Genomic DNA, 23313 nt, shown 5'->3' with positions numbered 1-23313 from the left:
GCACTCGTGCCTTTCTGTTTGAACACGTTCTTCCAGGGATGGTGTACTAGGCTGGTGTTTCAGAGCTTCCAGGAAGTATTTGAACATTGTAAAGAAGATGCTGGTCTGTGTCATCATTCCTGGCAAGCTAGTATATTAGCCTTGTCAGAATCAAGGGAAGGGAAGAAGAGAAATCTGTGAAATAGTGTTAAGATGGGAGTTACGGGAGAAAACAAAAAAAACTTGCATTTTTAAGATAGTCTTTGTTGAAGATGCAAGGAGGTTAGCATGGCGATAACCTGAAGTCAACCCTCAGGAGCCCTTGTGTGGGAACATGCATGGTGACCAGATGTCCTGTGTTTCCCAGGACGATGCCTTCCTTTATTGAAACCTGTTGTTAGATTATGCTTGGTTGCCTGGTTTACATTTCAGGGGTTGCATTCCGCTTAAGGACTAACGGGAAAATTTTGGAGAATGTTTTTTATTTACTCATGCATAGCGATACAGAAACCATGAGCAGCCGGGCAAAGTAGCTCCTCCTCAGTAACTTATTATGGGGTTTCTCTTCTATCTTTGGCTTTTAATTAAGATTTTTGAGCATTATCTTATCTTCCAAGCAGTACACTCTTTGAAAAAATCTGGTCTACCACGTTCTGATGGTACAACATTTTGGTTTACACACAGATCATCTGATTTCAGTGGGATTTGTATTTCTACGTAGATTACTCGGAATGCTTCATGTCAGAATTTTCAGGAAAGTACTGGGTGAGGCCCTCTTCCTAGCCTGGCTCATCCCCTGACACGACAGGGGTTGCAGCCTGCAGTGAAGTGTTGGAACATGAGGTACCCAAGGCAGCTGGAGACATCAGTATACTTGTAATCGCTCTATTCAGATCTGGCAAGCCAAGTTTCTTTTTGACTCCAGTAAATCAGGCGAGAGTATGCAGCTCTCCCAAGCCCAATCGCTGGTCTCCTCCTTGCACCCAGGTGCGGTTTAGTGGTGTCAGCCTCAGGTCCACAGCTGAGAAGCTGACGGGGGTCTGGAGGGGCTGACAGCGGGCAGGGGAGCCCCTCCAGACCCTGCACCCGCAGTAGCCATGACAAGGGCGTCACTTCCTACTGAGCTTTTTATTAGAGCTGTCTCCTGAGACTTCACAGCATAAGTAAACCAGAAGGTTTGAGGTCTAGTTCACTAGCTAGACCTAATAGACAGAAAAGGAAAGCGCTTTGAGCGAAGAAGTTCTCTCCTGTCACTTAGAGGCACTGATAAAGTACCAGCTTTGTACTGATTTATGACAGTTTTCTTCCTCAGAACACTTTTTGAAAAGCAGTTAAAATAGAAAGCTCTCCAGAATGCTTTTATTATGATTGGGCAGTGTTTTGAGGGGGTTTTTGTATGCCTCATCAACCCCCTGCTGTGATGTCTGAGATCATGATTAAATGGTATTTATATGCTGCAAAAGCATAACTCTTAAAATTAAAATTTAAGATAACAAATGTGCTTTTATCCCTATGCCTACATAACCCCACTAAAATGACAGTAGAACTCACAGATCTTCAAGGACACAGAGAATGAGATAGATTCCCTGAAGATGTCAACAAAATTCAAAAGATGGAAAGACTTGTTAACCGCAGAGAGAGCTGAAACTCAGGTGCCTGCAGACCTGGAAGCCCATAGAACACAGGAAAGGCATAGGAATCAGAGTCACTGGCTACCTCTGAGGGCAGTGGGTCAAAACAGAACAATCCCTTAAGTCCTTTAAAATTGGTTACTGGACCCTCTAGATGCCTTCCCCTGCTTTGCAGAGCCTAGTGACCATATCCCCCATCTTCTGCAGCTCCTCTCAGAGACTTTGGACTTAGGAAATCAGGCTCAGTTGAGGCCAGCAGTGGGATTCCCACATTGAAAATAGGCGGGTTAAGTGAAAAGTACACACATTTCACAATGGGCAGTCTCTTCCTTCTCTCCTCACCCATCTTACTTGAAGTTACTGGAAGAAGAGAAGGCATGGTGTCCAGTACACAGAAATCTAATAGCAGAGAGTCAGAGGGGAACCCCACGATGATAGTAAAGGGGAAGCCCCAGAACAGCAGCTCTGCGGGAGATAGAAACCGACCAGTTTGTTTGTTCGTTTGTTTATTAGTTTGGTTGTTTTGGGTCTTAGTTGCGGTTCTTTGTTGGCAGCGCGCAGGCTTCTCTAGTTGCAGCGTGCGGGCTCCAGAGCGCACAGGCTCAGTAGTTGTGGTGTGCAGGATAAACTGACCAGTTCAGATTGGAGTGGGAGAATAGAGGATTCCAAGGATGCTTCCAGCAGTGTCACTGAGAGAATACGTGAAGTGTTGGACCATATGGAGAGGAGATTCCCCATGTGGTGATGAATTAGAGATAGGCTCTTAGAAAATGAAGTCAGCAACAACAAAATGAGGTCATGATTAACATCGGGAAAAACAAAAAGTTCACAAAGAAGCAACTGTGGCCTACTGCACACATAGCTCAGCAGTGAATTACATCTGCCTAGTCATAACAAGGTAGGCACTGAAAATTGATGTACCTCTAAATTGTGATTGTGATATAATTTTAGTGGGAGGATCGGGAGTGGAGGGGGGAGTAAGAGCATACTGTGTGTGTGTGAGAGAGAGAGAGATGGAGGGGGGGAGAGGGAGAGATGGAGAGATGGAGGGGGAGAGAGGGAGAGATGGAGGGGGGCAGAGGGAGAGAGGGGGAGAGAGATGGAGAGAGAGGGGGAGAGAGATAGAGAGGGAGAGGGAGAGATGGAGGGAGGGAGAGATGGAGAGAGGGGGAAGAGAGATGGAGAGAGGGGGAGAGAGATGGAGAGGGAGAGATGGAGGGGGGAGAGGGAGAGATGGAGAGAGGGGGGCGAGAGGGGGGAGAGAGATGGAGAGAGAGGGGGAGAGGGAGAGAGATGGAGAGAGAGAGAGAGAGATGGAGAGAGAGGGGGGAGAGAGTGGGGGGGAGAGAGGGAGAGAGAGAGAGGGAGAGAGATGGAGAGGGAGAGAGATGGAGAGGGAGAGGGAGAGATGGAGGTGGGGAGAGGGAGAGATGGAGGTGGGGAGAGGGAGAGATGGAGAGAGGGAGAGAGAGAGAGAGAGAGATGGAGAGAGAGAGGGAGAGAGAGAGAGAGAGATATAAATGCTCTTCTCCAGAGCTCCACAGTTGAAAGTCAGTAGTTCATACTGAAAATAGAAAAAAAAAAAAGGAGTTGAAAGAGGTTAACTCTGGATAACAAAAATCTGAAGTAAATAAATCAAAGGATTGTTATTCATTACATGCCTTTTAGTAATTTTAATTATGAAAATGATAAACATATTCCTTTGATAAAAGTTTAAAAATGAACAAAAAGGAACATGGACAACATATATAAGTACACATGAGACTGGAATAATTTCCATTGACTAGAATGGTTTGTGTATCTTAACTTTGTGTTTAGCAAATACCAAATAATAGGGACTTCTTTTTAAAAAATTTAATCTTTTCCCAGACACTGTATTCTAGCAGCTATAGGACTAGACCGTGTTCTGCTGCTGGTTGCTGTCAAAGTTTTCAGTCTATAGTGAAAATGTTAGTGAAGGTATGGTCCTTTCTTGGGAAACAGTGCTTTGTCTTGAGGTTGTCCTTGTTAATTATTTTGATGGAATGATGGCAGTAGAAGATAGTGTTTTGTTTTATTTCCTCACGTGACAAAATGAAAATCTGGCAGTTCTAGGTGGGTTCCCAAACCTCTTTTCAAAATTTTCCTATTCGTGAAATCCCAAAGCCTGGCAGCCACTGGATTAGATTATTTAATTTAGCTGTATTGATTGTTTTGGATGAAATCTGTTTCCATTTGGTTTGTCTTCATTACTTTGTCTAATGCATGGAAATGACAGAGAACAAATGCCATGCCTGATGTTCTCTCTAAATGTCAGAGTCCCCAGGAATCATTTTTATAAGCCATTTATAAAAAGAACTCTGCGTGTTACTCAGCAAACAGTTTTTTAACTGTGTACATTAACTTTATCATCATGTCCATAATCATTAAATATAATTGATCATTTTCTCAGGTGTTTAAAAACTTACTGCATGTAATTTACGAGGTTATTTGGAATTTGTTTTCTTTATGTACTAAAATTATGAAGCTTCCTTTATTATGGTATGTGCCTGCCACTTCCCAACAAGTAAGGCTTACAACAAGAGGGTCTAATAACAGATATGGCAGGTACAATCCAGAATCTTCTTTGAAAATATTGGTTATTGTTATATTTTTCAAAAGTATGGCCCAGCTATCCAAATCCAGACAAGTTTTTGATAGATAAATCAGAGGATTCGCGTATAAGAATTAAAAGCAAAATCAGGAGATGGCTATGAAGGCAATGAATTTGAAAATCATGATGCTTATACAGGTCAGAGAATAGTTACATATGCTGAAGAATACTTTGGAAGTTAACCTTAACTCTTATGGAAGAAGGTGGTGATTTACTAAGACTATCATTACATTAACTTTTTCCAAGCTATCAGGCTCTGACGATTGCCACATTAAATCACATCTACATAATGTTTTTGGACATTAGTTTTTAATGCCCACATTTGTTTGAAGATGAAGATCTTTTCAGAATATATGTTGTAATCTTTCCATTGGTACTTCAGTGAATTCCTCTTCTACCTGAGATACATATCCTCTTCCCAGGAGGGTTTTGACGTAGTCACAGCAAGTCCATCTTGGGAAGGACAAGAGGTGTAAAGCAGTGAATAAAAACCTGAGCTCTGGAGGCAGATGGTCCTATGTGTGAGTTCCAGTTTTGCCACTGGAACTCTGTCACCTGGGAGAGTTGCCAGATTTAGCAAATAAAAGTACAAAACACCCAGTTAAGCTTGAATTTCAGGTAAGTAATAAATAATGTTTAGTATAAGTATGCCTCATGCAAAGTTGGGGGGTGGTAATACCTATGCTTGAAAAAAGTTAGTCACTGTTTATCTGAAGTTCACATTTAACTGGCCTCCTGCATTTGATCTGGTACCCTACAACCTGCAGCAAGTAACAATCTGCCTACTCTATAGCTTTGAGATCAGTGAGATGGAATAAGTCATACTTATTTCATAGGTTGTAGAGAGTTAAATGAAATAGTACATATAAGTGCTCAGCATGTAGCAGCTCAATAAATGTTACCTGTATGGATCATATCTTCTCAGTTGTCAGACACCCAGCCTGGCATGTCCTAAAGCGCGACTGTAGCTGCAAACAGTTTTAGCCATCCAGGTTGGAGTTCTCTTGGGAGAATAGTATACTAGTCTGAGTGGTCAGAGACGTGTACTCTTATTGTTGTAGGTTTTAGAGGGAGAATTATATAACAGATTCAAGCTCCTCTGCCCCGAAGTGAAGACAGGAAGTGAAAGCCTAGATTTTTCAAGGGAAAAAAAGTCAAGGAAAAAATGTGAAAGGCTTTGGAATCAAACTGCCTATGATTCCTTTTTGAGATCTCCCACCTAATAACACTCTCTTTACCCTCTCTGCACCCCCATTTTCCTCATCTGTAAAATGGGAATAATACCCATGGGTGGTGGTGAAGAGGGAACAATGTCATACATGTACAGGTCCCGGCACTTGTTAACTACTCAGTAAATGTTGTTGCCATGTTTGTCTATAATGCCAAACTGCCAATTTGATTCAAAATAAGTGATTCTCCCCAGGCCCAGCATGCTTGGCATGGGGAATGGAATGGATGGATTCTGGATGTTTACTTCAAGTGTCCTGTAAAGTCTTGAGTAGGACAAGCATGGGCTGTATGTAACAATAGTACCTTTCATTCATATATTGCTTTACAAAGTACAGATGTTTTCATATTGACAATTTGATTTCATCCTCACGATTCTATGAGGTAGATTGTTGTTATCTTATCTTTACTGATGAAGCAACCAAAGGCTAGTGTTAGTGGCCTAAAGCCACACAGCTGATGGAAGGGGCAGGTTCGATACAAGTGAACTGATTTCTAGTCCACTGTTCTTTGTTCTGTGCTGTGGCCTCCCTGATGGGAGTCATGGTGTCAGGGTCATCATCACCGAGGTCCTTGTCTTCTCAACACCTGTTTCTTTAAAACATGCCGTGGTCAAGACAATTTATGAGGTATCGTGGGGACTAAAGAGAGGCAGAGTCTTGATCACATGTGTGAGGAGTTTAAAATATAGTATCTAGATTTTTAGTTGAAGAAGTAAAGCATTTATGGTGTGGTAAACATTCAAATGGTACAGAAGTTTATCCATAGAAAATTCTCTCTACCACTCCATTCCCCCAGTTGCCTTCTACAAAGGAGATCTCAGCAGTGGTTTCTTCTGTATCCTTTCAGAGATGTAGTGAGAGCAAACGTAGATACATTTTTTCCGCAAGGTAGGAACATACTAAACAGACTGTTTTGCACCTTACTTTTCCCCTTTAATCGCATATTCTAATATAGCTACCCCAGTTTTAGCTTAAATGACTTTAAATACTAATGGAGAGCAATCTGTCTCTGGTGCCACTGTTGAAACTGTCTTACCCAATTTTTTATTTGTGCTTAATGTGTGGGAAAATGGGCCATCCTTCTCCCACAATTTAGGAAAATGGTCTGATACATCCCCAGTCTGCACTGCTGCCCCCCCAAGCCCGGTCACACCACCCCTCACCAGACACCGCCAGTCTCGATGCAGCTTCCCTTTCTCTCTTCCAATCCTTTCTCCACTTGGTGGCCAGGGCGACCTTTAAGTACATGAATTAGAGCAGGTCACTCTACTGCTAAAATGCCCCAGTGGTTGCCCAACACACGTGGAATTAACCCTTGTTTTCTGGTCAAAAACCCTGTGTGACGCGGTTACCTCTTTGTCCTTGTCAGGGCCCACGTCTCAAGCCACCGTGCTCTAGCCATGGTGGCCTTGTTTGTTTCTCAGACCCACCAGGTTCAGTTATGCCAGGAGCTCTTTCCCTTTATCTTCCTATGGCTGTCGCTTACACCCTAAATTTCCTTGCAGAGAGGCTTTTTCAACCATCCAGTCTAAAGCTACTTTTTGAGTTATTGTTACCTTATTTTAGTTACCTTATAATAATTATTTGGCAGCCTCCCAGAAAGTGAATAATCTTTATTTGTTTTCTTATTCTTTTACTGTCTGTTTCTACCCCCACTAAATCTAAGTTCTATGCCTGTGTTGTTCACCACTGGGCTTTCAATGCCTGTATGAGTACCTGACAACCTGCCCACCTGACAGGTAGTAGAGACTCAGTTGACTGAATGTATGAATGAATGAGTGAATAGTTTTAAGAGATTTATTTATACAATATCGTTACAGTTGTTACAACTGTTATGTTATACTATACTGTTCATGTCCCAAATATGAACTAGTCTTCTAATAGTTATAAAAAAATACTATTCTGTATAAGTACTTATACTGTATACAATACTATTATAGAAAAAAATGCAATCTTATCATTGTTTATTAGTTATAAAAAATACTTTCCCCTGACCTATCAGCATATGTTAGGATAAAATATTTGTTGTGGTTACTGTATGCTAGAGCAATACAGTGAGTCAAGCAGGCATGCCACATAGGCAGTTGGAGCACACAGGTGACAGAGATGCATGACAGGTTAAACGAGAATGGAATGAATAACCGTCAGCACAGGTACACTGTTTTCTCAGGTAAGAACTCAGGATCGTGGATATCTTTCCTTGTGAAAACATTACTTTTAAATAACTAAATAACAAGTCCTGAGCTGATATAACAGAAAGTAAAAGGCAAAGAAATGGAAGAATCTGAATAGCGTTGTTCGTTTTTAAATTTGTAAACTAGCGTCTAGTAAGTTTTTAACAACAAAGCATTTATTGAAGTTGTAAAATCTATTGCTCAATCTATGTTAACTTAAAACATTTTATATATACTGTATATATACTACGTTATAGTATGGTATATATGTCAGTATTGCATCAGGATTAAGGCAGACTTTACAAGCACAGACTTTGGCTTCAGACAGACCTGTCTTCAGATCCCCAGCTCTGCTCTATGACCTTTGGCAGATTACTTAACCTTTATGAGCATTAGGTATGTCATTTCTAAAGCAGGGATAATAATACCTCATTCATACAGTTGCTGTGAGGACTCAGATTAAATAGAAATAACTCTCTTAGCACGATGCCTCACGTAGTGTGGCCTCATAGATGGTTATATTATTATCTATCATCAGTGGAATATCAGCCATTGAGAAATGGCTAGAGCATCATCACAGAGTTAGAGAAATCTCATCAAGTGAAACATCCAATATCCAGAAGTGTTAAGTCTCTAAATCATAAACCAGGAAGTTTTGCTGTATCTATTCTCTATTTGGGATTCTCATTGTTCTTTCCCAGCAGTTTTCTGATAACTTCATTCTAATCAGAATTTCAACCCTGATGTCCTATTGGATAACAGATGTGTTTAGTTTGGCCCACAGTGGGGTTTTTTTTTGTTTGTTTTTGTTGCTCTTTTTGTTGCCACACTTGAAAATTTGTGAGCCTTGAGTAATTTGTACTTCTGAAAAATAGTAAGAGCTAGGCATAGTGAATCCACACTCCCACCTGATTGAAATCAGGCTACAGCTGAGTGTCACCCGCCCCTCTAGATCAGGCTTTCTCTAATTCCCAAGAGTATCTCCCTGGCTACTGTACTCAGCTATGTTACCTGCTTGCTGATGAGTCTTAGTCAGTTTTTTGATATTGGACCAGCATTTAGACTTGATATTCAAATCAACTCATTAGGATATGTTTACAGGTTTTTTTAAATTGAGGTATAATTGGCATATAACATTATGTTAGTTTCAGCATACAACATAATGATTTGATCTTTGTATACATTGTGAAATGATCACCCCATAAGTCTAGTTAACACCCATCACCTTACATAGTTACAAAAAAATTTTTTCTTGTGATGAGGACTTTTAAGATCTCTGTTAACAGCTTTCAAATATGCAGCACAGTACTGTTAACTATAGTCACCATGCTGCACATTACATCCCCATGACTTATTTATCTTATGATTGGAATGTTGTACCTTTTAACCCCCTTTGCTCATTTCTCCCACTCCCCCATCCCTACCCCACCCCTCTGGCAACCCCACCAATCTTCTCTCTATATGAGCTTGGGGTTTTTGTGTGTGTTTGTTTTAGATTCCACGTATATGAGATCACATGGTATTTATCTTTTCCTTCTGACCTATTTCACTTCACATAATACTCAGAAGCTTCATCCATCTTATTGCAAATGGCGAGATTTCATTTTTTATGGGTGAATAATTTTCCTTTGCGTGTGTGTGTGTGTGTGTATTTGTGTATATGTGTGCATGTGTGTATGTGTGTGTGTGTGTATGGGTGTGGAGAGAGAGAAAGAGAGAGAGGAAGCAGTTTATCCATTTATGGACCCGTACATTGTTTCCATATCTTGGATATTATAAATAAAATAATACTGCAGTGCACGTAGGAGTCCATATGTCTTTTCAGTATATGTTAAAATTAGCGTTTTTGTTTCCTTCAGTAAATACCCAGAAGTGGGACCGCAGGATCATATGGCAGTTCTAGTTTTAATTTCTGTGAGAAACTCCATACTGTTCTCCATAGTGGCTGCACCAATTTACATTCCCACCAACAGTGTATAGGGGGTCCCTTTTCTCCACATCCTGGCCAACACTTGGTATTTCTTGTCTTTTTGATAACAGCCATTCTGACAGGTGTGAGGTGGTGTCTCATTTGGTTTTGATTTGCATTTCCTTGATGATTAGTGATATTGAGTATATTTTCATTTGCCTATTGGCCATCTGTATGTCTTCTTTGAAAAAATGTCTCTTCAGATCCCTTGCCCATATTTTAATTGAGTTTGTTTGTTTGTTTTTTGTGATCAAGTTGTGAGTTCTTTGTATATTTTGGATATTAACCCCTTATCAGACATACTGTTTGCAAATACTTTCTCTCATTCAGTTCATTGCTTTTTCATTCTGTTGATGATTTCCTTTGCTGTGCAGAAGCCTTTTAGTTTGAATAGTCTCATTTATTTTTGTTTTTGTTGCCTTTGCTTTTTGTGTCAAATCCAAAAACTCATCACCAAGACCAATGTCAGGGAGTTTACTGCCTATGTTTTCTTCTAGGAGTTTTATGGTTTCAGGTCTTACATTCAACTCTTTAATCCATTTTGAGTTAAATTTTGTATATGGTGTAAGATAGTGGTCCAGTTCCATTCTTTTGCATGTGGCTGTTCAGTTTTCCTAACACCATTTATTAAAGAGACTTTCCTTTCCCCGTTGTATAGTCAGGGCTCCTTTGTCATAAATCAATTGACCATATATGTGTGGACTTATTTCTGGCTCTCTCTTCTGTTCCATTGATCTGCATGTCTGTTTTTATGTCACTATCATACTGTTTTGATTACTATAGTTTTGTAATATATTTTGAAATCCGGGAGTGTAATGCCTCTAGTTTTTTTGTCCTTTCTCAAAATTGCTTTTGCTATCCAGGGTCTTTTGTGCCTCCACACAAATTTTAGGATTGTTTTCTTCTATTTCTGTGAAAAAAATGCCACTGGAATTTTGATAGGGAGTGCATTGAATCTGTAGATTGCTTTGGGTAATATAGGACATTTTAATGATATTAATTCTTCCAATTCATGAACACAGAATATCTTTCCATTTATTTGGTCATCTTCAATGTTTTTCATCAGTGTCTTATAATTTTCAGTGCATAGGTTTTTCACTTTATTAAATTTATTCCTACATATTTTATTCTTGTTGATGAAATTATAAATGGGATTGTTTTCTTCATTTCTCTTTCTGATAGTTCATTATTAGTGTATAGAAATCAACAGATTTCTGTATATTGATTTCATATCCTGCAACTTAATTGAATTTTTAAGTTAGTTTTAGAAGTTTTTTTTGTGGAGTCTGAGTTTTTCTATACATAATATCTTGTCATCTCCAAATAGTGACAATTTTACTTCTTCTTTTCCAATTTGAATGCCTTTTATTTCCCTCTCTTGCCTAATCGCTCTGGCCAGGATTTCCAATACTATGTTGAATAAAAGCAGTGAGAATGGGCATCCTTGTCTTGCTCCTGACATTAGAGCAGAAGCTTTCAGTTTTTTAATGTAAATTGATGCAGGCACTTTGGGTGTTAGCTGTGGGCTTCTCATATATGGCTTTTATTGTGTTGAGGGATATGTTTACAGTATTAACAAGGAGAAAAAAATTCTTTCTACTTAAGTTTTTGCTCAAAAAGGAGCTTAGTACAAATATCAAATCATTATGTTGTGCACCTGAACCTAATATAATGTTATATGTCAATCATGCCTCAATTTAGAAAAAGGAACTTAGTGGCTATTTTGTATTTAAATACATTTACATTTTGAATAATGTTATTTGAACTAGCATAGTTAGGAAAGTTTCCTTAAGACACAGCAGCCAGTCAAATGGGAGGTAATCATAAGGTGTAGAAAAGACACTTTAGGAGGAATATGCTCTGTAGAAATACTCATGACACCTTATTGACCAATTCTACCCTCAGAATGAATGAAATGAAACAATATGTGTGTGTGTGTGTGTGTGTGTGTGTGTGTGTGTGTGTGTGTGTGTATATATATACATATATATGTAATAGTTTGGAGTACTGTGTCAGCATAAATGGTAATAAAGGGAACGTTTTTGTTCCCTTTCAGGTTGGTTGAGTGCACCTCCAGAGCTGCTCACCAAATCTTTTGGTAGGTGTGCATATTTAGTATTATCTTTGGCTGCATCTCCCCTCCTTTGGTGATAAGGAAGGGTGGTTCCTATTTTAGCTCACAAAGATACATTTGACAGTAGGCAATCAGGCGAGCCCCACTTGCTGTTCCTCCCCCTTAGGGAATAATCAGTCTTCCTCCCTCTTTACTTTTTCTTTTTTTTTTTTTTTTTTGCGGTACGCAGGCCTCTCACTCCTGTGGCCTCACCTGTCGCGGAGCACAGGCTCCGGACGTGCATGCTCAGCGGCCATGGCTCACAGGCCTAGCCGCTCCGTGGCATGTGGGATCCTCCCGGACCTGGGCACGAGCCCGTGTCCCCTGCATCAGCAGGCGGACTCTCAACCACTGCACCACCAGGGAAGCCCCCTTTTTCATTTTTATATGTACAATTTAAAAATTACTTTTATTTCCTAATTTATAGAGTCATACCTGGGATTTGGGAGCAAATAGTGATGCTGCTAATCAATAACCATGGGGAAAAATAAGTGAGGGACACAGGAAAAGGGAGTAGGGACTAGGGAAAGAACTAGTTTGAGAGTTTGACCAGGTGATTTCTAAGATCCTTTTGAAGTGGAATCATAGAATGGTAGATCTGGAAGGGGGTCAAAAAAGGTAACCTTATGCAACCCTCTCATAGCACATATTTAGAAAATGAAGGCCAGGTAAATGAAATTATTTGTCTTGAAAGGGCAAGTTCATGATTGTCAAACCCCCTCCTCCCCTCAAATTCTTAGATCCTGAGACTGGATCTGTTCTCTCTTCTATTAAATATTTGTCTAAAAATTACTTGTCATATGATGTCACATATTAGATACTATGTGTGAAAGTGCCTTGCACATTGATGGCAGGAAATAAAAAGTTGATTCTGCTAGCTAATTCTCCATTAGGTCAAGTTCAGTCAGGATTAGCAGTACGTTTTGTTACCCTTACATAAGAGGCCCCAGAAGGCAGAGTGGATTCTTCTACACCTAGCATAATGCCACTGTGGCCTATAGATGTACTCACAAGTGTTTGTTATGTGATGAATCATGCATATTAACTATACTTCAGATTCCCTTTCAGTAAGGCGAGTGCTTTTATGTTACTGTCGTGGTATCTGTTATGGTTTGGTGTTGGCTCATCTCTGCAGTAGAGTCAGACACTTAATGGTTAGATGTTTCTGCCATTGCTGGCTGGGTTTGTAAGTGCGCCACAACCTGTGGTAAGTTAACGCTCCAGGACATAGATTTTGACCCTGTTTACATGGTGACTGGATCCAAAAAATAGATCTGACTATAGATGTGGGAAAAAGCCAAACTCAGAATAAGTTATTTATATTGAGCATGCTTTTGTCACCCTGAATGAGAGCTAAAGAGAGGAATGCCTGCAAGGTTGCTTGTTAATATGTGTTCTTTAATGTCATGTTCTTTAAACTTGGGTACATGAAAACTTTCCACTGGATACAGGAATCGGTTTCCAGAAACTCATCTTTTATATGTTATTCTCCCTAAAATGGATCTACCTATGAATACTCTTGTGGTCAGAGTTTCAGGCTGTTTATCCTTTTTTACTTCTGGTTGACAATTGCCTTCTGCCACTTAAGAAAAAGAAAAAAAGAAGGCGGCGGCACAGTCTCACCCATAACTTTATTTGGTATGTTGCACGGGTATAGCAACTTCCACGGGTAGAGGGGCAAACAAAGAGTCAATTCTAAATATTGGTTTTAGGGAAGCCCTCTTTAATGAGGTAGTAATGCAGTTTCTCAATATTATTTTAAGGTATAAGGAAGAAAATAAAAGTTGAGGGCCATTGATTTAAGATATTTTGAGTTTTTCTAACCAATTTGAAATTCATATGGTAACTAGATTATTAATTTTTTTAAATAAATTTATTTTTATTTTTGGCTGTGTTGGGTCATCGTTCCTGCATGTGGCCTCTCTCTAGTTGCAGCGAGCGGGGGCTACTCTTCGTTGTGGTGCATGGGCTTCTCATTGCGGTGGCTTCTCTTGTTGCAGAGCACCGGCTCTAGGCGCGCGTGCTCATTAGTTGTGGCTTGCAGGCTCCAGAGCGCACGCTCAGTAGTTGCAGTTCACGGGCTTAGCTGCTTCGTGGCATGTGGGATCTTCCCGGACCAGGGCTCAAACTCGTGTCCCCTGCACTGCCAGGCGGATTCCTAACCACTGCGCCACCAAGGAAGCCCCTAGATTTATTAATTTTTAACCAATGTCTTTTTCAAACACAGTCTTTCTCTGATAACATTTTCCAGAGTGTTGCATATTTAGTTCTATACTTAGAAGTCTGCTTGATCTGAATATCTGCATGAAGCAGCATTGCACTTGAACAAGATAGCCATGGCGTTGATGGTGTCATAATTCTTGGGTACAAATTTCACTGTGGTCACTGTCAGTCTCACGAAGGGAAACTGGAAGTTGTGTTATCCCCTATACTTTTCCTAGTAATTCAAGGAGGACAGAGAAAGAAAAATCACTGGAGTTGAGAGATGATTGAACAAAAATACATGAATTTCATAGATTGCAAAATGTGCTTCTGGAGAGAAAGAGACTCATGGTTACCTGATGCATGGTAATAGGGAAAGCTTCAGAGAACCGTGTGTGGGCTGTCAAAGATGGTGCTAAGCTTTGAATAAAATTGCATTTTATCATCTTGATGAGAAGCAATTAAAAGTTGAAGAACAAAGACTTAAAAGTAAATTTAGACCAAGATACCTTGATCTCTGTAATTTAAGCAAGTTACTTTGCTTTCTCATTCTTAAAACTGATGAACTTCAACTTTGAGGAATCATTCTGTCCTCTTTAGTCTCAGTGGAGGTATTTGATTATTGTCTAGCTCCTGGGTTAAGTTGCAGGAATTTCAGTTTGAAGAAGACAGGTAACCTCACAAAGCAGTGATTTTTAACCAAGGGTTTTTATCAGAGTTATGTGTGGATCATTTGGAAATATTCATGTTTAGGTTCCTAATCTGTGAATCTGATTCAGTAGATCTGGAATGGGACTCAGTGATCAATATTTTAAAAAGTTCATTGGCTCATTCTGGCACATACCCTCATACTTTCAGTTGAGAGCACTCTGGTAGACAACTGTGTTTTACCTGGGGACTGACTTTGGAAAAGTTTCTGGAAGTCACCCTGTGGGTATGATCATTCTTTATTCAGAAATCTGTCTTCCATTTATACCTCGTGTGTTAATTTCCTAGGGCTGCTGCAACAAATTACCACAAACTTGGTGTTCTAAAACAACAGGGATTTATTCTCTCACAACTTTGGGGGCCAGACGTCTGAAATCAAGGTGTGGAGAGTGCTGCGCTCCTCTAGAGGGTCTAGGGGAGGATGTCTTCCCTGGTTCTTCCAACCTCTGGTGGTTGCCAGCATTCCTTGTGTTGTGTCTGTATCACTTCAGTTTCTCTGTCCATCTTCCTGTTACCTTCTCTTCTGTCTTTGTTAAATCTCCCTCTGCTGCCTTCTTATAGGGACACCACTCAGCCCAGATGTTCTCTCCCATTCAAGATCATTAACTTAATTGTGTTTGCAAACTTTTTGTGGAATGCAGAAACATTTGCAGGTTCTGGGGTTTAGGACCTGGATGTCTTTTGGGGGTCCATTATTTAGCCTGAGACAGCTGGCTGTCACCTCACTGCATATAATTTATATGGGCTGCTCTGGCCCATTGAGATTGATTTCGTCCCTTTCCCCACTTGTCTCCAGCTACCAATTCATGGCCACAGGGAAATGGAAGCCTTCTGTGACAGTGTTTACCCACAAATCTTGCTTTCTTGGACCTAGATCAGATAACCCCTCACATAGCTAGAGATAAATTATTTTACTAAGTTGTCAAATACACCTCCAATTTCAGCCATTTGTATGGCAAATACCTTTGGTCATAAGTGGAGTGGGAGTATACGATCAGTGCAGCAAACCATCATCCTCACTGACGAAGGCATCCCAAGCATGTGTCCCAGCAACGGTGGCTCTTGTTTAAAGCTCATCCTTAAGAAGAGAATATCACAGTGACCAGCATTACATGACTCGATTCCAGGAGAGGCACGAGCCTTCTTCCCTTTCACGTGAGCCTTGACCTAAGCCAGGCATTTACAATGCTGTCAAGTTTGGTTTTAGGAGAGAGAATGTAGTTAGCTGTAGTTAGCTGATAGGAAAGAATTTAGTTAGTTGAAAGGATAGAATGTACTTAGTTGAATGTAGTCACTTGATTTCTGAGAGAAATGTAATTTCTGAGTCAAACTTTATGAAAACTAGCTATAGCACCTTAAGAGAATTTTTTAAACAAGGGGCTTCATTTTCCCCATCTACAAAAGGAAGAATTTATTTCATGACCTCTAAGGCCCCTTTCAGCTCTGAAATTCCATTTTGTTGTTTCTTGAGTTTTAACAGTTTGTCCTAAAAACACTATTACTAAAAGGCTTGTTCTTGTGCCATTAGTAGGCAGTTGCAAGATTGGTAGTAAAGATGATTTTAACCTGAAGCTTCCTTGATTGTGTGGTAGAAATATATGTAAAAGTATTTTGAATGGAACAATTGATAGAAAAATTTTGGCATTCCTAGGATTCTGACTTGGGCATGTTTTATATCACCATAAACTACCCATCCTTGGGCTTTATTTGTAGTGTTTCTGTACTCCAGTAATTAAATGTTTTATATCAATGGGGTTTACTAAGATTGAGAGTACATTTTCACTATTAGGCCTTCATGTACTAGTTAGTTCCTTTTTACGGGGTTTGTGATGCTTTGTGACACATGAATCTGAACTTCACAGGAGTTCACATGGGCCGAAGATAAACCCTTAGGTTCAGCCACATTTAAGGGATAAGATGAGGAAGATATGAGTAAGGAGAAGGATTGTCAAAGGAGATAGGAGAAAATTCAGGAAACTATGTATTGTGTCACAGAAAATAAGGAAGAATATATTCAATGTTTGAGAGTATTCAGTGCTGCTGAAGGTGAAGAGATACAGAACACTAGAGTGGCCTTGAACGAGGAAAGCTGATGAATTTGTTGTGATAAGTTTTAATGGAGGAACAGGGATGGAAACTAGATTGAAGAGAATAGATCAAGCGGAGATAAGAATTGCTGAAACTTCTCTCAGGAGAGGTTCTGAGGAACAAAGCGTGGCAACTAAATTGCAGAGATGGGGTTTGGAGAGACCTGCACAGGTTTGAAAGCTGATAGAGGGGAGCAGGTAAAGGAAAAGCTGTTACCCCAGAAAGGGAAGGTCAGGACCTGTGTTAGAGGCTTAGCCTGGCAGGCATGGACCACTCCTTCCCTTCCTGTCAGAAAGGAGGAAAGAACAGATGCCAATGCAGATACATTTTAGGGAAAATGGCAAAAAAGTTAAAAGAGACTCATGAATGAATGCTCTGCGGAAGTGTGAGATGTTAGTGTGTACTGTTGTTAATGTTCTCTATTAATGTTGAATTAGTCACCTACCAGGAGCTCAGGAGGTCTGCACTTGCGGCCAGTCAGTGCCACCCCTCTGTAATAGATACCCCAGTCCCCTTGACTGCAGGGAAGGGCCGAATCATAACTCCTCATCTCCCAGGCACATGGATTGATCAGTGGGGAGGACAGGTGACCTACATCATACCAGTTGGAATCTTTTCAAACTGGAGCTGGGAGAAAAGAACTGTGGGTTTCTCTTATTCAGAGATACAAAGATGTGAATGGGTGCTGTTGATATGGACATGTTTATTGTTTCTTGTGTAGCAAAGAAACAGGGAGTGGGGATGTTTGGGATGGAAAGAGAAGAGTTGAAAGTAGAGGGGGCAGAGTTTATGTTTTTTTCCCAATTTTATTGAGAAATGGTTGACAAGGGGGTAGAATTTTAAATTCCTGTGTCCCTGTGGCCAGCTCCATCTGGATCTTTTTTATGGTTTGGCTACATAAACGTTAGGTCCCCCTTACCCTTAAGGTAGAGTTTAGATTTTTGAATTTGAAACTAAAGAAACCTTAACTAATATAATGTGAAGTCAGAATAGGATTGGTCAAGAGTTACAGTGTTTCTTTTCAGGTACAACAGAAAGGCCATGGGACAAAGAAGTGGAAAGTACCATCAAGACTGGTTGAGGTGATGGGCTGCCTGGGAAAGGATGTGAGGACTGTTGGCTGGAGATGAGGGGGAATCAAGGGACTTCAGTTCCTAACGAAGTGAAGTAGATACAAGGGTAGGCAGTTGTGATCAGGGTATATGAGTGTTGGATGCATTTGCAAAGCAAATTTTCCTTTTTTAAGAGAAATAATGGACTATCATAAAGCACTAAAAAGATTCAGGAAAATCCCTTTGTAATTTTTTCATTGAAAAGGATAAGGCTAACATCCCGTGTTTAGATTTGTTGCGTTATCATTTACACAAAGAGGACTTGACCTACAATATAGCAAGTTTGTTGAATTTTACAAGACCCTTTATAATAGAGTTTGTTGTGTGATGTGCAGCTGACAGGGAAACAAGAATCTTCTCATTTGAAACTCAGTTCTTTCTTCAAGAAAATATTCTCACAGGCAAAAAATTTGAAAAAAAAAATGATCTAAGGCAGAATTGAATTTATTGGAAAATTTCTAGTTGCTTAGATATCATTTTCTACCTTTATGAACAGGTAGTTTTTTAATCTTTACCATATTGTTAAATTACTCTGGTTAGTATTGAGAGTGATAGTTTATAAAAAACCTTTAATGGTCTGTCTCTTCTGAAAAGCCCACTATTACTTGTGGGTTCAGGACGGCTCCTACAAGGAATAGAATTAATGTAAAGACGCTTATCAGCAAGAGTCTCCTGAGGCTGGAGCTAGACATTGACTCTGCACTTCTGTACATGCAGACTCAAGAGACATTAGCTATATAATAGGTTGTCCTAGTTCTTGAGTGAATTTGAGTTCTTCAAAAAGAACATCCAATTTATAGCATGGTCTTTGTGCCTTGATTTACCCCTTATTTTCTTTTGATGTTTTACCATTTCTGTATTTGAGGACACGTTTTACCATACCCTGATAATGATGAAATGTGTCCTATTTTATTAGCTCCCATAATTATACAGTAGGTAAACTGAGTACTGTAGTCACACTGAAGAACTCCCATGGAGTCTGTCAAGACACTGGCTAAGGATACATGTATCGCATCTTAAATAATATAAAATCTGTAACTAAGCATCTTTGTCCTGAATTGGGACGTGCTTTGCTAGAAAGGGAGTTCACTAGCTGGATGCAGTCTTTTTGATCACACACATGTAGACTTCCTCTCACACTTAGAAGATAGATCTACAAGACAGTTCTGCCTCTGCTCTGCTGTGCCTGGGAAATGTTATGAACTTACCATTTCCTCATGTGAAAGATGAGGGGTTGGATGGCATCTGATCCCCCTTTTCCCATCTCAGAGTGAATGAGATGAGTCTCATAAGTCCAAATCCTTCTTTAAAGAAAAATGTTCCAACTGCATCATGTTATTAGACACATAGTCCTCTCTTCAACGCAATTTGCTGTTATATCTTAGAGATGCACTTGTGTTTTCTTTATAACATCTCACTCAAAAGTAAGAAACTAGAGGTGTGGGTAGCATTTTCTTGGATTAGCTGTAGTGGAACAACGTGATTACAAGGAGCTTACACGTGACGCCAGAGCTGGGAGGTGTGGTGGGGCAGTCTTCTGCTGCCTGGACGGAGCCTTGGAGGCTCCAAGGAAGCTTTCTGTCTGCTGCACCACCGCACCCGCCAGTGCGGCACTCACCAACTGTAAAGCAGAGTCAGGAGGTGGGACCCATAAAAGCTGCTTAATCCATTCCTCTGTCCATGGACACCTAGCTTGCTTCCAGGACCTGGCTATTGTGAATAGTGCTGCAGTGAACACTGGAGTGCATGTGGCTTTTTTTTTTTTTAATTTTTTTAAACATCTCTATTGGAGTATAATTGCTTTACAATAGTGTGTTAGTTTCTGCTGTATAACACAGTGAATCAGTTGTACATATACATATATCCCCATATCCCCGCCCTCTTGCGTCTCCCTCCCAGCCTCCCTATCCCACCCCTCTAGGTGGTCACAGAGCACCGAGCTGATCTCCCTGTGCTATGCAGCTGCTTCCCACTAGCTATCTGTTTTACATTTGGTAGTGTATATAAGTCCATGCCACTCTCTCACTTTGTCCCAGCTTACCCTTCCTCCTCCCCATGTCCTCAAGTCCATTTTCTACGTCTGCATCTTTATTCCTGTCCTGCCCCTAGGGTCTTCAGAACCATTTTTTTTCCTTTAGATTCCATATATATGCATTAGCATACAGTATTTGTTTTTCTCTTTCTGACTTACTTGACTCTGTATGACAGACTCTGGGTCCATCCACCTCACTACAAATAACTCAATTTCGTTTCTTTTTATGGCTGAGTAATATTCCATTGTATATATGTGCCACATCTTCTTTATCCATTCATCTATCGATGGACATTTAGGTTGCTTCCATGTTCTGGCTATTGTAAATAGTGCTGCAGTGAACATTTTGGTAAATGACTCTTTCTGAATTATGGTCTTCTCAGGGTATATGCCAAGTAGTAGGATTGCTGGGTCGTATGGTAGTTCTATTTTTAGTTTTTTAAGGAACCTCCATACTGTTCCCCATAGTGGCTGTATCAATTTACGTTCCCACCAACAGTGCAAGAGGGTTCCCTTTTCTCCACACCCTCTCCAGCATTTAATGTTTGTAGATTTTTTGATGATGGCCATTCTGATACAATGGAATATTACGCAGCCATAAAAGGAATGAAATTGGGTCATTTGTAGAGATGTGGATGGACCTAGAGACTGTCATACAGAGTGAAATCAGAAGGAGAAAGACAAATATCGTATATTAACGCATATATGTGGAATCTAAAAGAGTGGTACAGATGAACCTATTTGCAAAGCAGAAATAGAGACACAGATGTAGAAAACAAACATATGGACCCCGAGGGTGGGAAAGGGAGGGTGGGATGAATTGGGAGATTGGGATTGACATATATACACTACTGTGTACAAAATAGGTAACTAATGAGAATGTGCTGTACAGCACAGGGAACTCAGTGCTCTGTGGTGATCTAAATGGGAAGGAAATCCAACAAAGAGGGCATATACATGTACATATAGCTGATTCACTTGACTGTACAGCAGAAACTAACACACCATTGTAAAGCAACTTTATCCCAATAAAAAAACAAAACAAAACAAAAAGCTGTTTAAGTCATTGGCATAGAAACTCTGAAATTATTCTGAGATAGTCTCCCATAATTGGGCTTCAGTCTCCTTTCCATGTGTCTTACTCATTAAGTTGTTATGAAAACAGTTATATTTATTCCATTAATGAAAAGGTATGAATATTGAAATTTCCAAAGCAATGAAACTATAAGACCATATTTTGAATAAGAAAAATAGAGTACATGGTCTAATTTTAATCATGTCCTATATTTTACTGTGGTAAAATGTAGTACAGTGTTGTGTGTCTTACAAATGACGTTTTTTACTTCATGAAAAGTCTCTCTCTTTCACAGAGCTCTACCTGCCCTGTGCTCCTTAGCCTCACCTGTGTTTTCTTCATTTCTGCAGTACCAATAGGATGACCCACAAGGGCCCTGGGAGTTGCTTGCTGACTCACTCAAGCCTTTTGGCTTTGGTCATTTGCTGAACGCAAAATGTGAAACAGGGTGAAAAGAATAATTCCATCTTGTTTTCTCTCTTTACAGGCTCTGTACAACTCAATCAAGAATGAGAAGCTTGAATGGGCAGTGTAAGTATGCTGCATGTCAGCCATTTAGTAAATGAACTACTTGCTCTTTTCTTACTGTCTTTCTTTGTGCCTTAGCGGTGACCCTGGAGAAGGGTTAATTGCACCAACTGTTCTCATTTTACACCAGTGTCTTACCTACTTTGTATAAGACACATAAACCCTGAGTATCCCATGTCTTTTTCTTGGTACCCAGCATGCTCCTATTCTTATTTTAAGCTGTTTGCTATGCTTGTATGCAATCAATTATCTTTTTATAAAAAATAGCATTCAAAAAGAAAATATGGTAAAATTACATAAATTCCAGAATCTAACACAGATGATTTGGGTACCATACACTGATTCTGATTATCTCCTTCTTATCATTATAGCAAGGTTTTCTAATCCTGTTTCCTGTGACACTAATTATACCAGGATATTGATAGATAAGCTTAAGAAATGATGGATTAAATGAAGCTAATTTTTTTTTTAACTGAAGAACTTCCAGGAGCTTGTACAGTGCTGATGTTTATTGTCAATCTGTAAGAGAGAAATAGAATTTGCAATGTTTCCTGAACCTATTTTGACAGTAAAATGTAAGGTTTCGAGGTACATACTTTGGGGGAGATAGTATTACAGATAAATTATAACTAACTCTATGTAGACCAAGAAAACCACTCTTGTTAAATTTCTACTAGTCAATATAGCAGTTAAGAATTTAATTTTTTAGAAATTGTTAGAGCAGAATCTTTACTAAATTTTTAATCCAGTTATCAAGAAAATTAGAGCCAAATATGTTTTTAAATTAGAACTACATGTGAATTTTATTTTTGATTTTCACTGATATTAAGCTTTCATAAATATTTTTCTGACATATTACCTAACATAGCCATCTACAGTGAACTTAGGTTTACAAATCATAACTTGGGGGAATAAATCTTATTCTTTCATAATGCACACTGTGGAAAAATGGTTTACCAGTTGACTAGATCTTACATATAACATGCTAGAATGAATTAAAAAATACCAATACCACTTAAATTGTTTGACTAATTGTAAGGGAATGTGGTACTATTTTAAATTGGGGATTCAAAGTATGAGACTGTAATATTTGCAAGTATATGTGATGGCCTATGTTTCTGTGTATGTATATCACCAGACTCAAGTAGAGATAGTGTATCATTTCAAGGAAAACTCATTAGAATTAATATGAATTCATGGCCTGAGGTCCAAAGCGATTATTTTTGGACTTATTTCTCATGAATGAAAGTGAGTTTCCTAGAAAAATTTCATAAATGATATACTTAGACCCTTGCTGAAATATGAAAGGCGTATCTTGACCTATGCAGGATGTCTACTCTCGAAAAAATTAATAGAATGAAATAATTGTAAATATATTCATATTGTGAGAGAGAATATTTTGATGATTCTTTTATAAATTTATTTTTAAAAGCAAATAAATATACTCCTGAGGATCTGTTTTGTAAATCTAGATTTTTGATATATTGAATTTGCTACATTAGGTTTTATTTACATTTATATATAGTGGCAATTCGGTATAAGAAAGCTTTATCTTGGGCCCTATCCATGGATGAGGGTGGATGTTTACCCAAGAACTGGATTCTTCTTTGGCCCTCTTGTCAGGTCAACAGGGCATTGTGTTCAAGAGCCCAGATTTCAAGAGTAAGACAGATTTGGGTTTGAATTCGAGCTCTGCTGTGTACCAGCTGGACCACTGGCCATGTGATCCTTGAGGCCTCAGTTTCCTCTTCAGGATGACACTGTGAAATATTCTAAAACAATAAGCATAAAGCAAGTTACCTCTCAAATGGTAACTAATATTGTAGCTTTTAAAGCTCAGA

The 23313-nt window shown here is 39.4% G+C and overlaps 1 protein-coding gene across 11 annotated transcripts in view; it reads left to right on the top strand.

Annotated features, from left to right (window-relative positions):
• The window catches only part of PSD3 (pleckstrin and Sec7 domain containing 3), a 669219-nt gene that overhangs the window by 388149 nt on the left and 257757 nt on the right, over positions 1 to 23313 (top strand). For all 11 annotated transcript variants that reach the window (XM_079909126.1, XM_079909122.1, XM_079909125.1 and 8 more), the window contains one exon: positions 21432 to 21475. In XM_079909126.1, the coding sequence (XP_079765252.1) occupies positions 21432 to 21475 (44 nt within the window). The remainder of the gene's footprint in view (positions 1 to 21431; positions 21476 to 23313) is intronic.

Source organism: Stenella coeruleoalba, assembly GCF_951394435.1.
Source record: "Stenella coeruleoalba genome assembly, chromosome: 21".
NCBI lineage: Eukaryota > Metazoa > Chordata > Mammalia > Artiodactyla > Delphinidae > Stenella > Stenella coeruleoalba.
The sequence above is the reverse complement of the archived record's forward strand: the minus strand, read 5'-3'. Positions and strand labels throughout refer to the sequence as shown.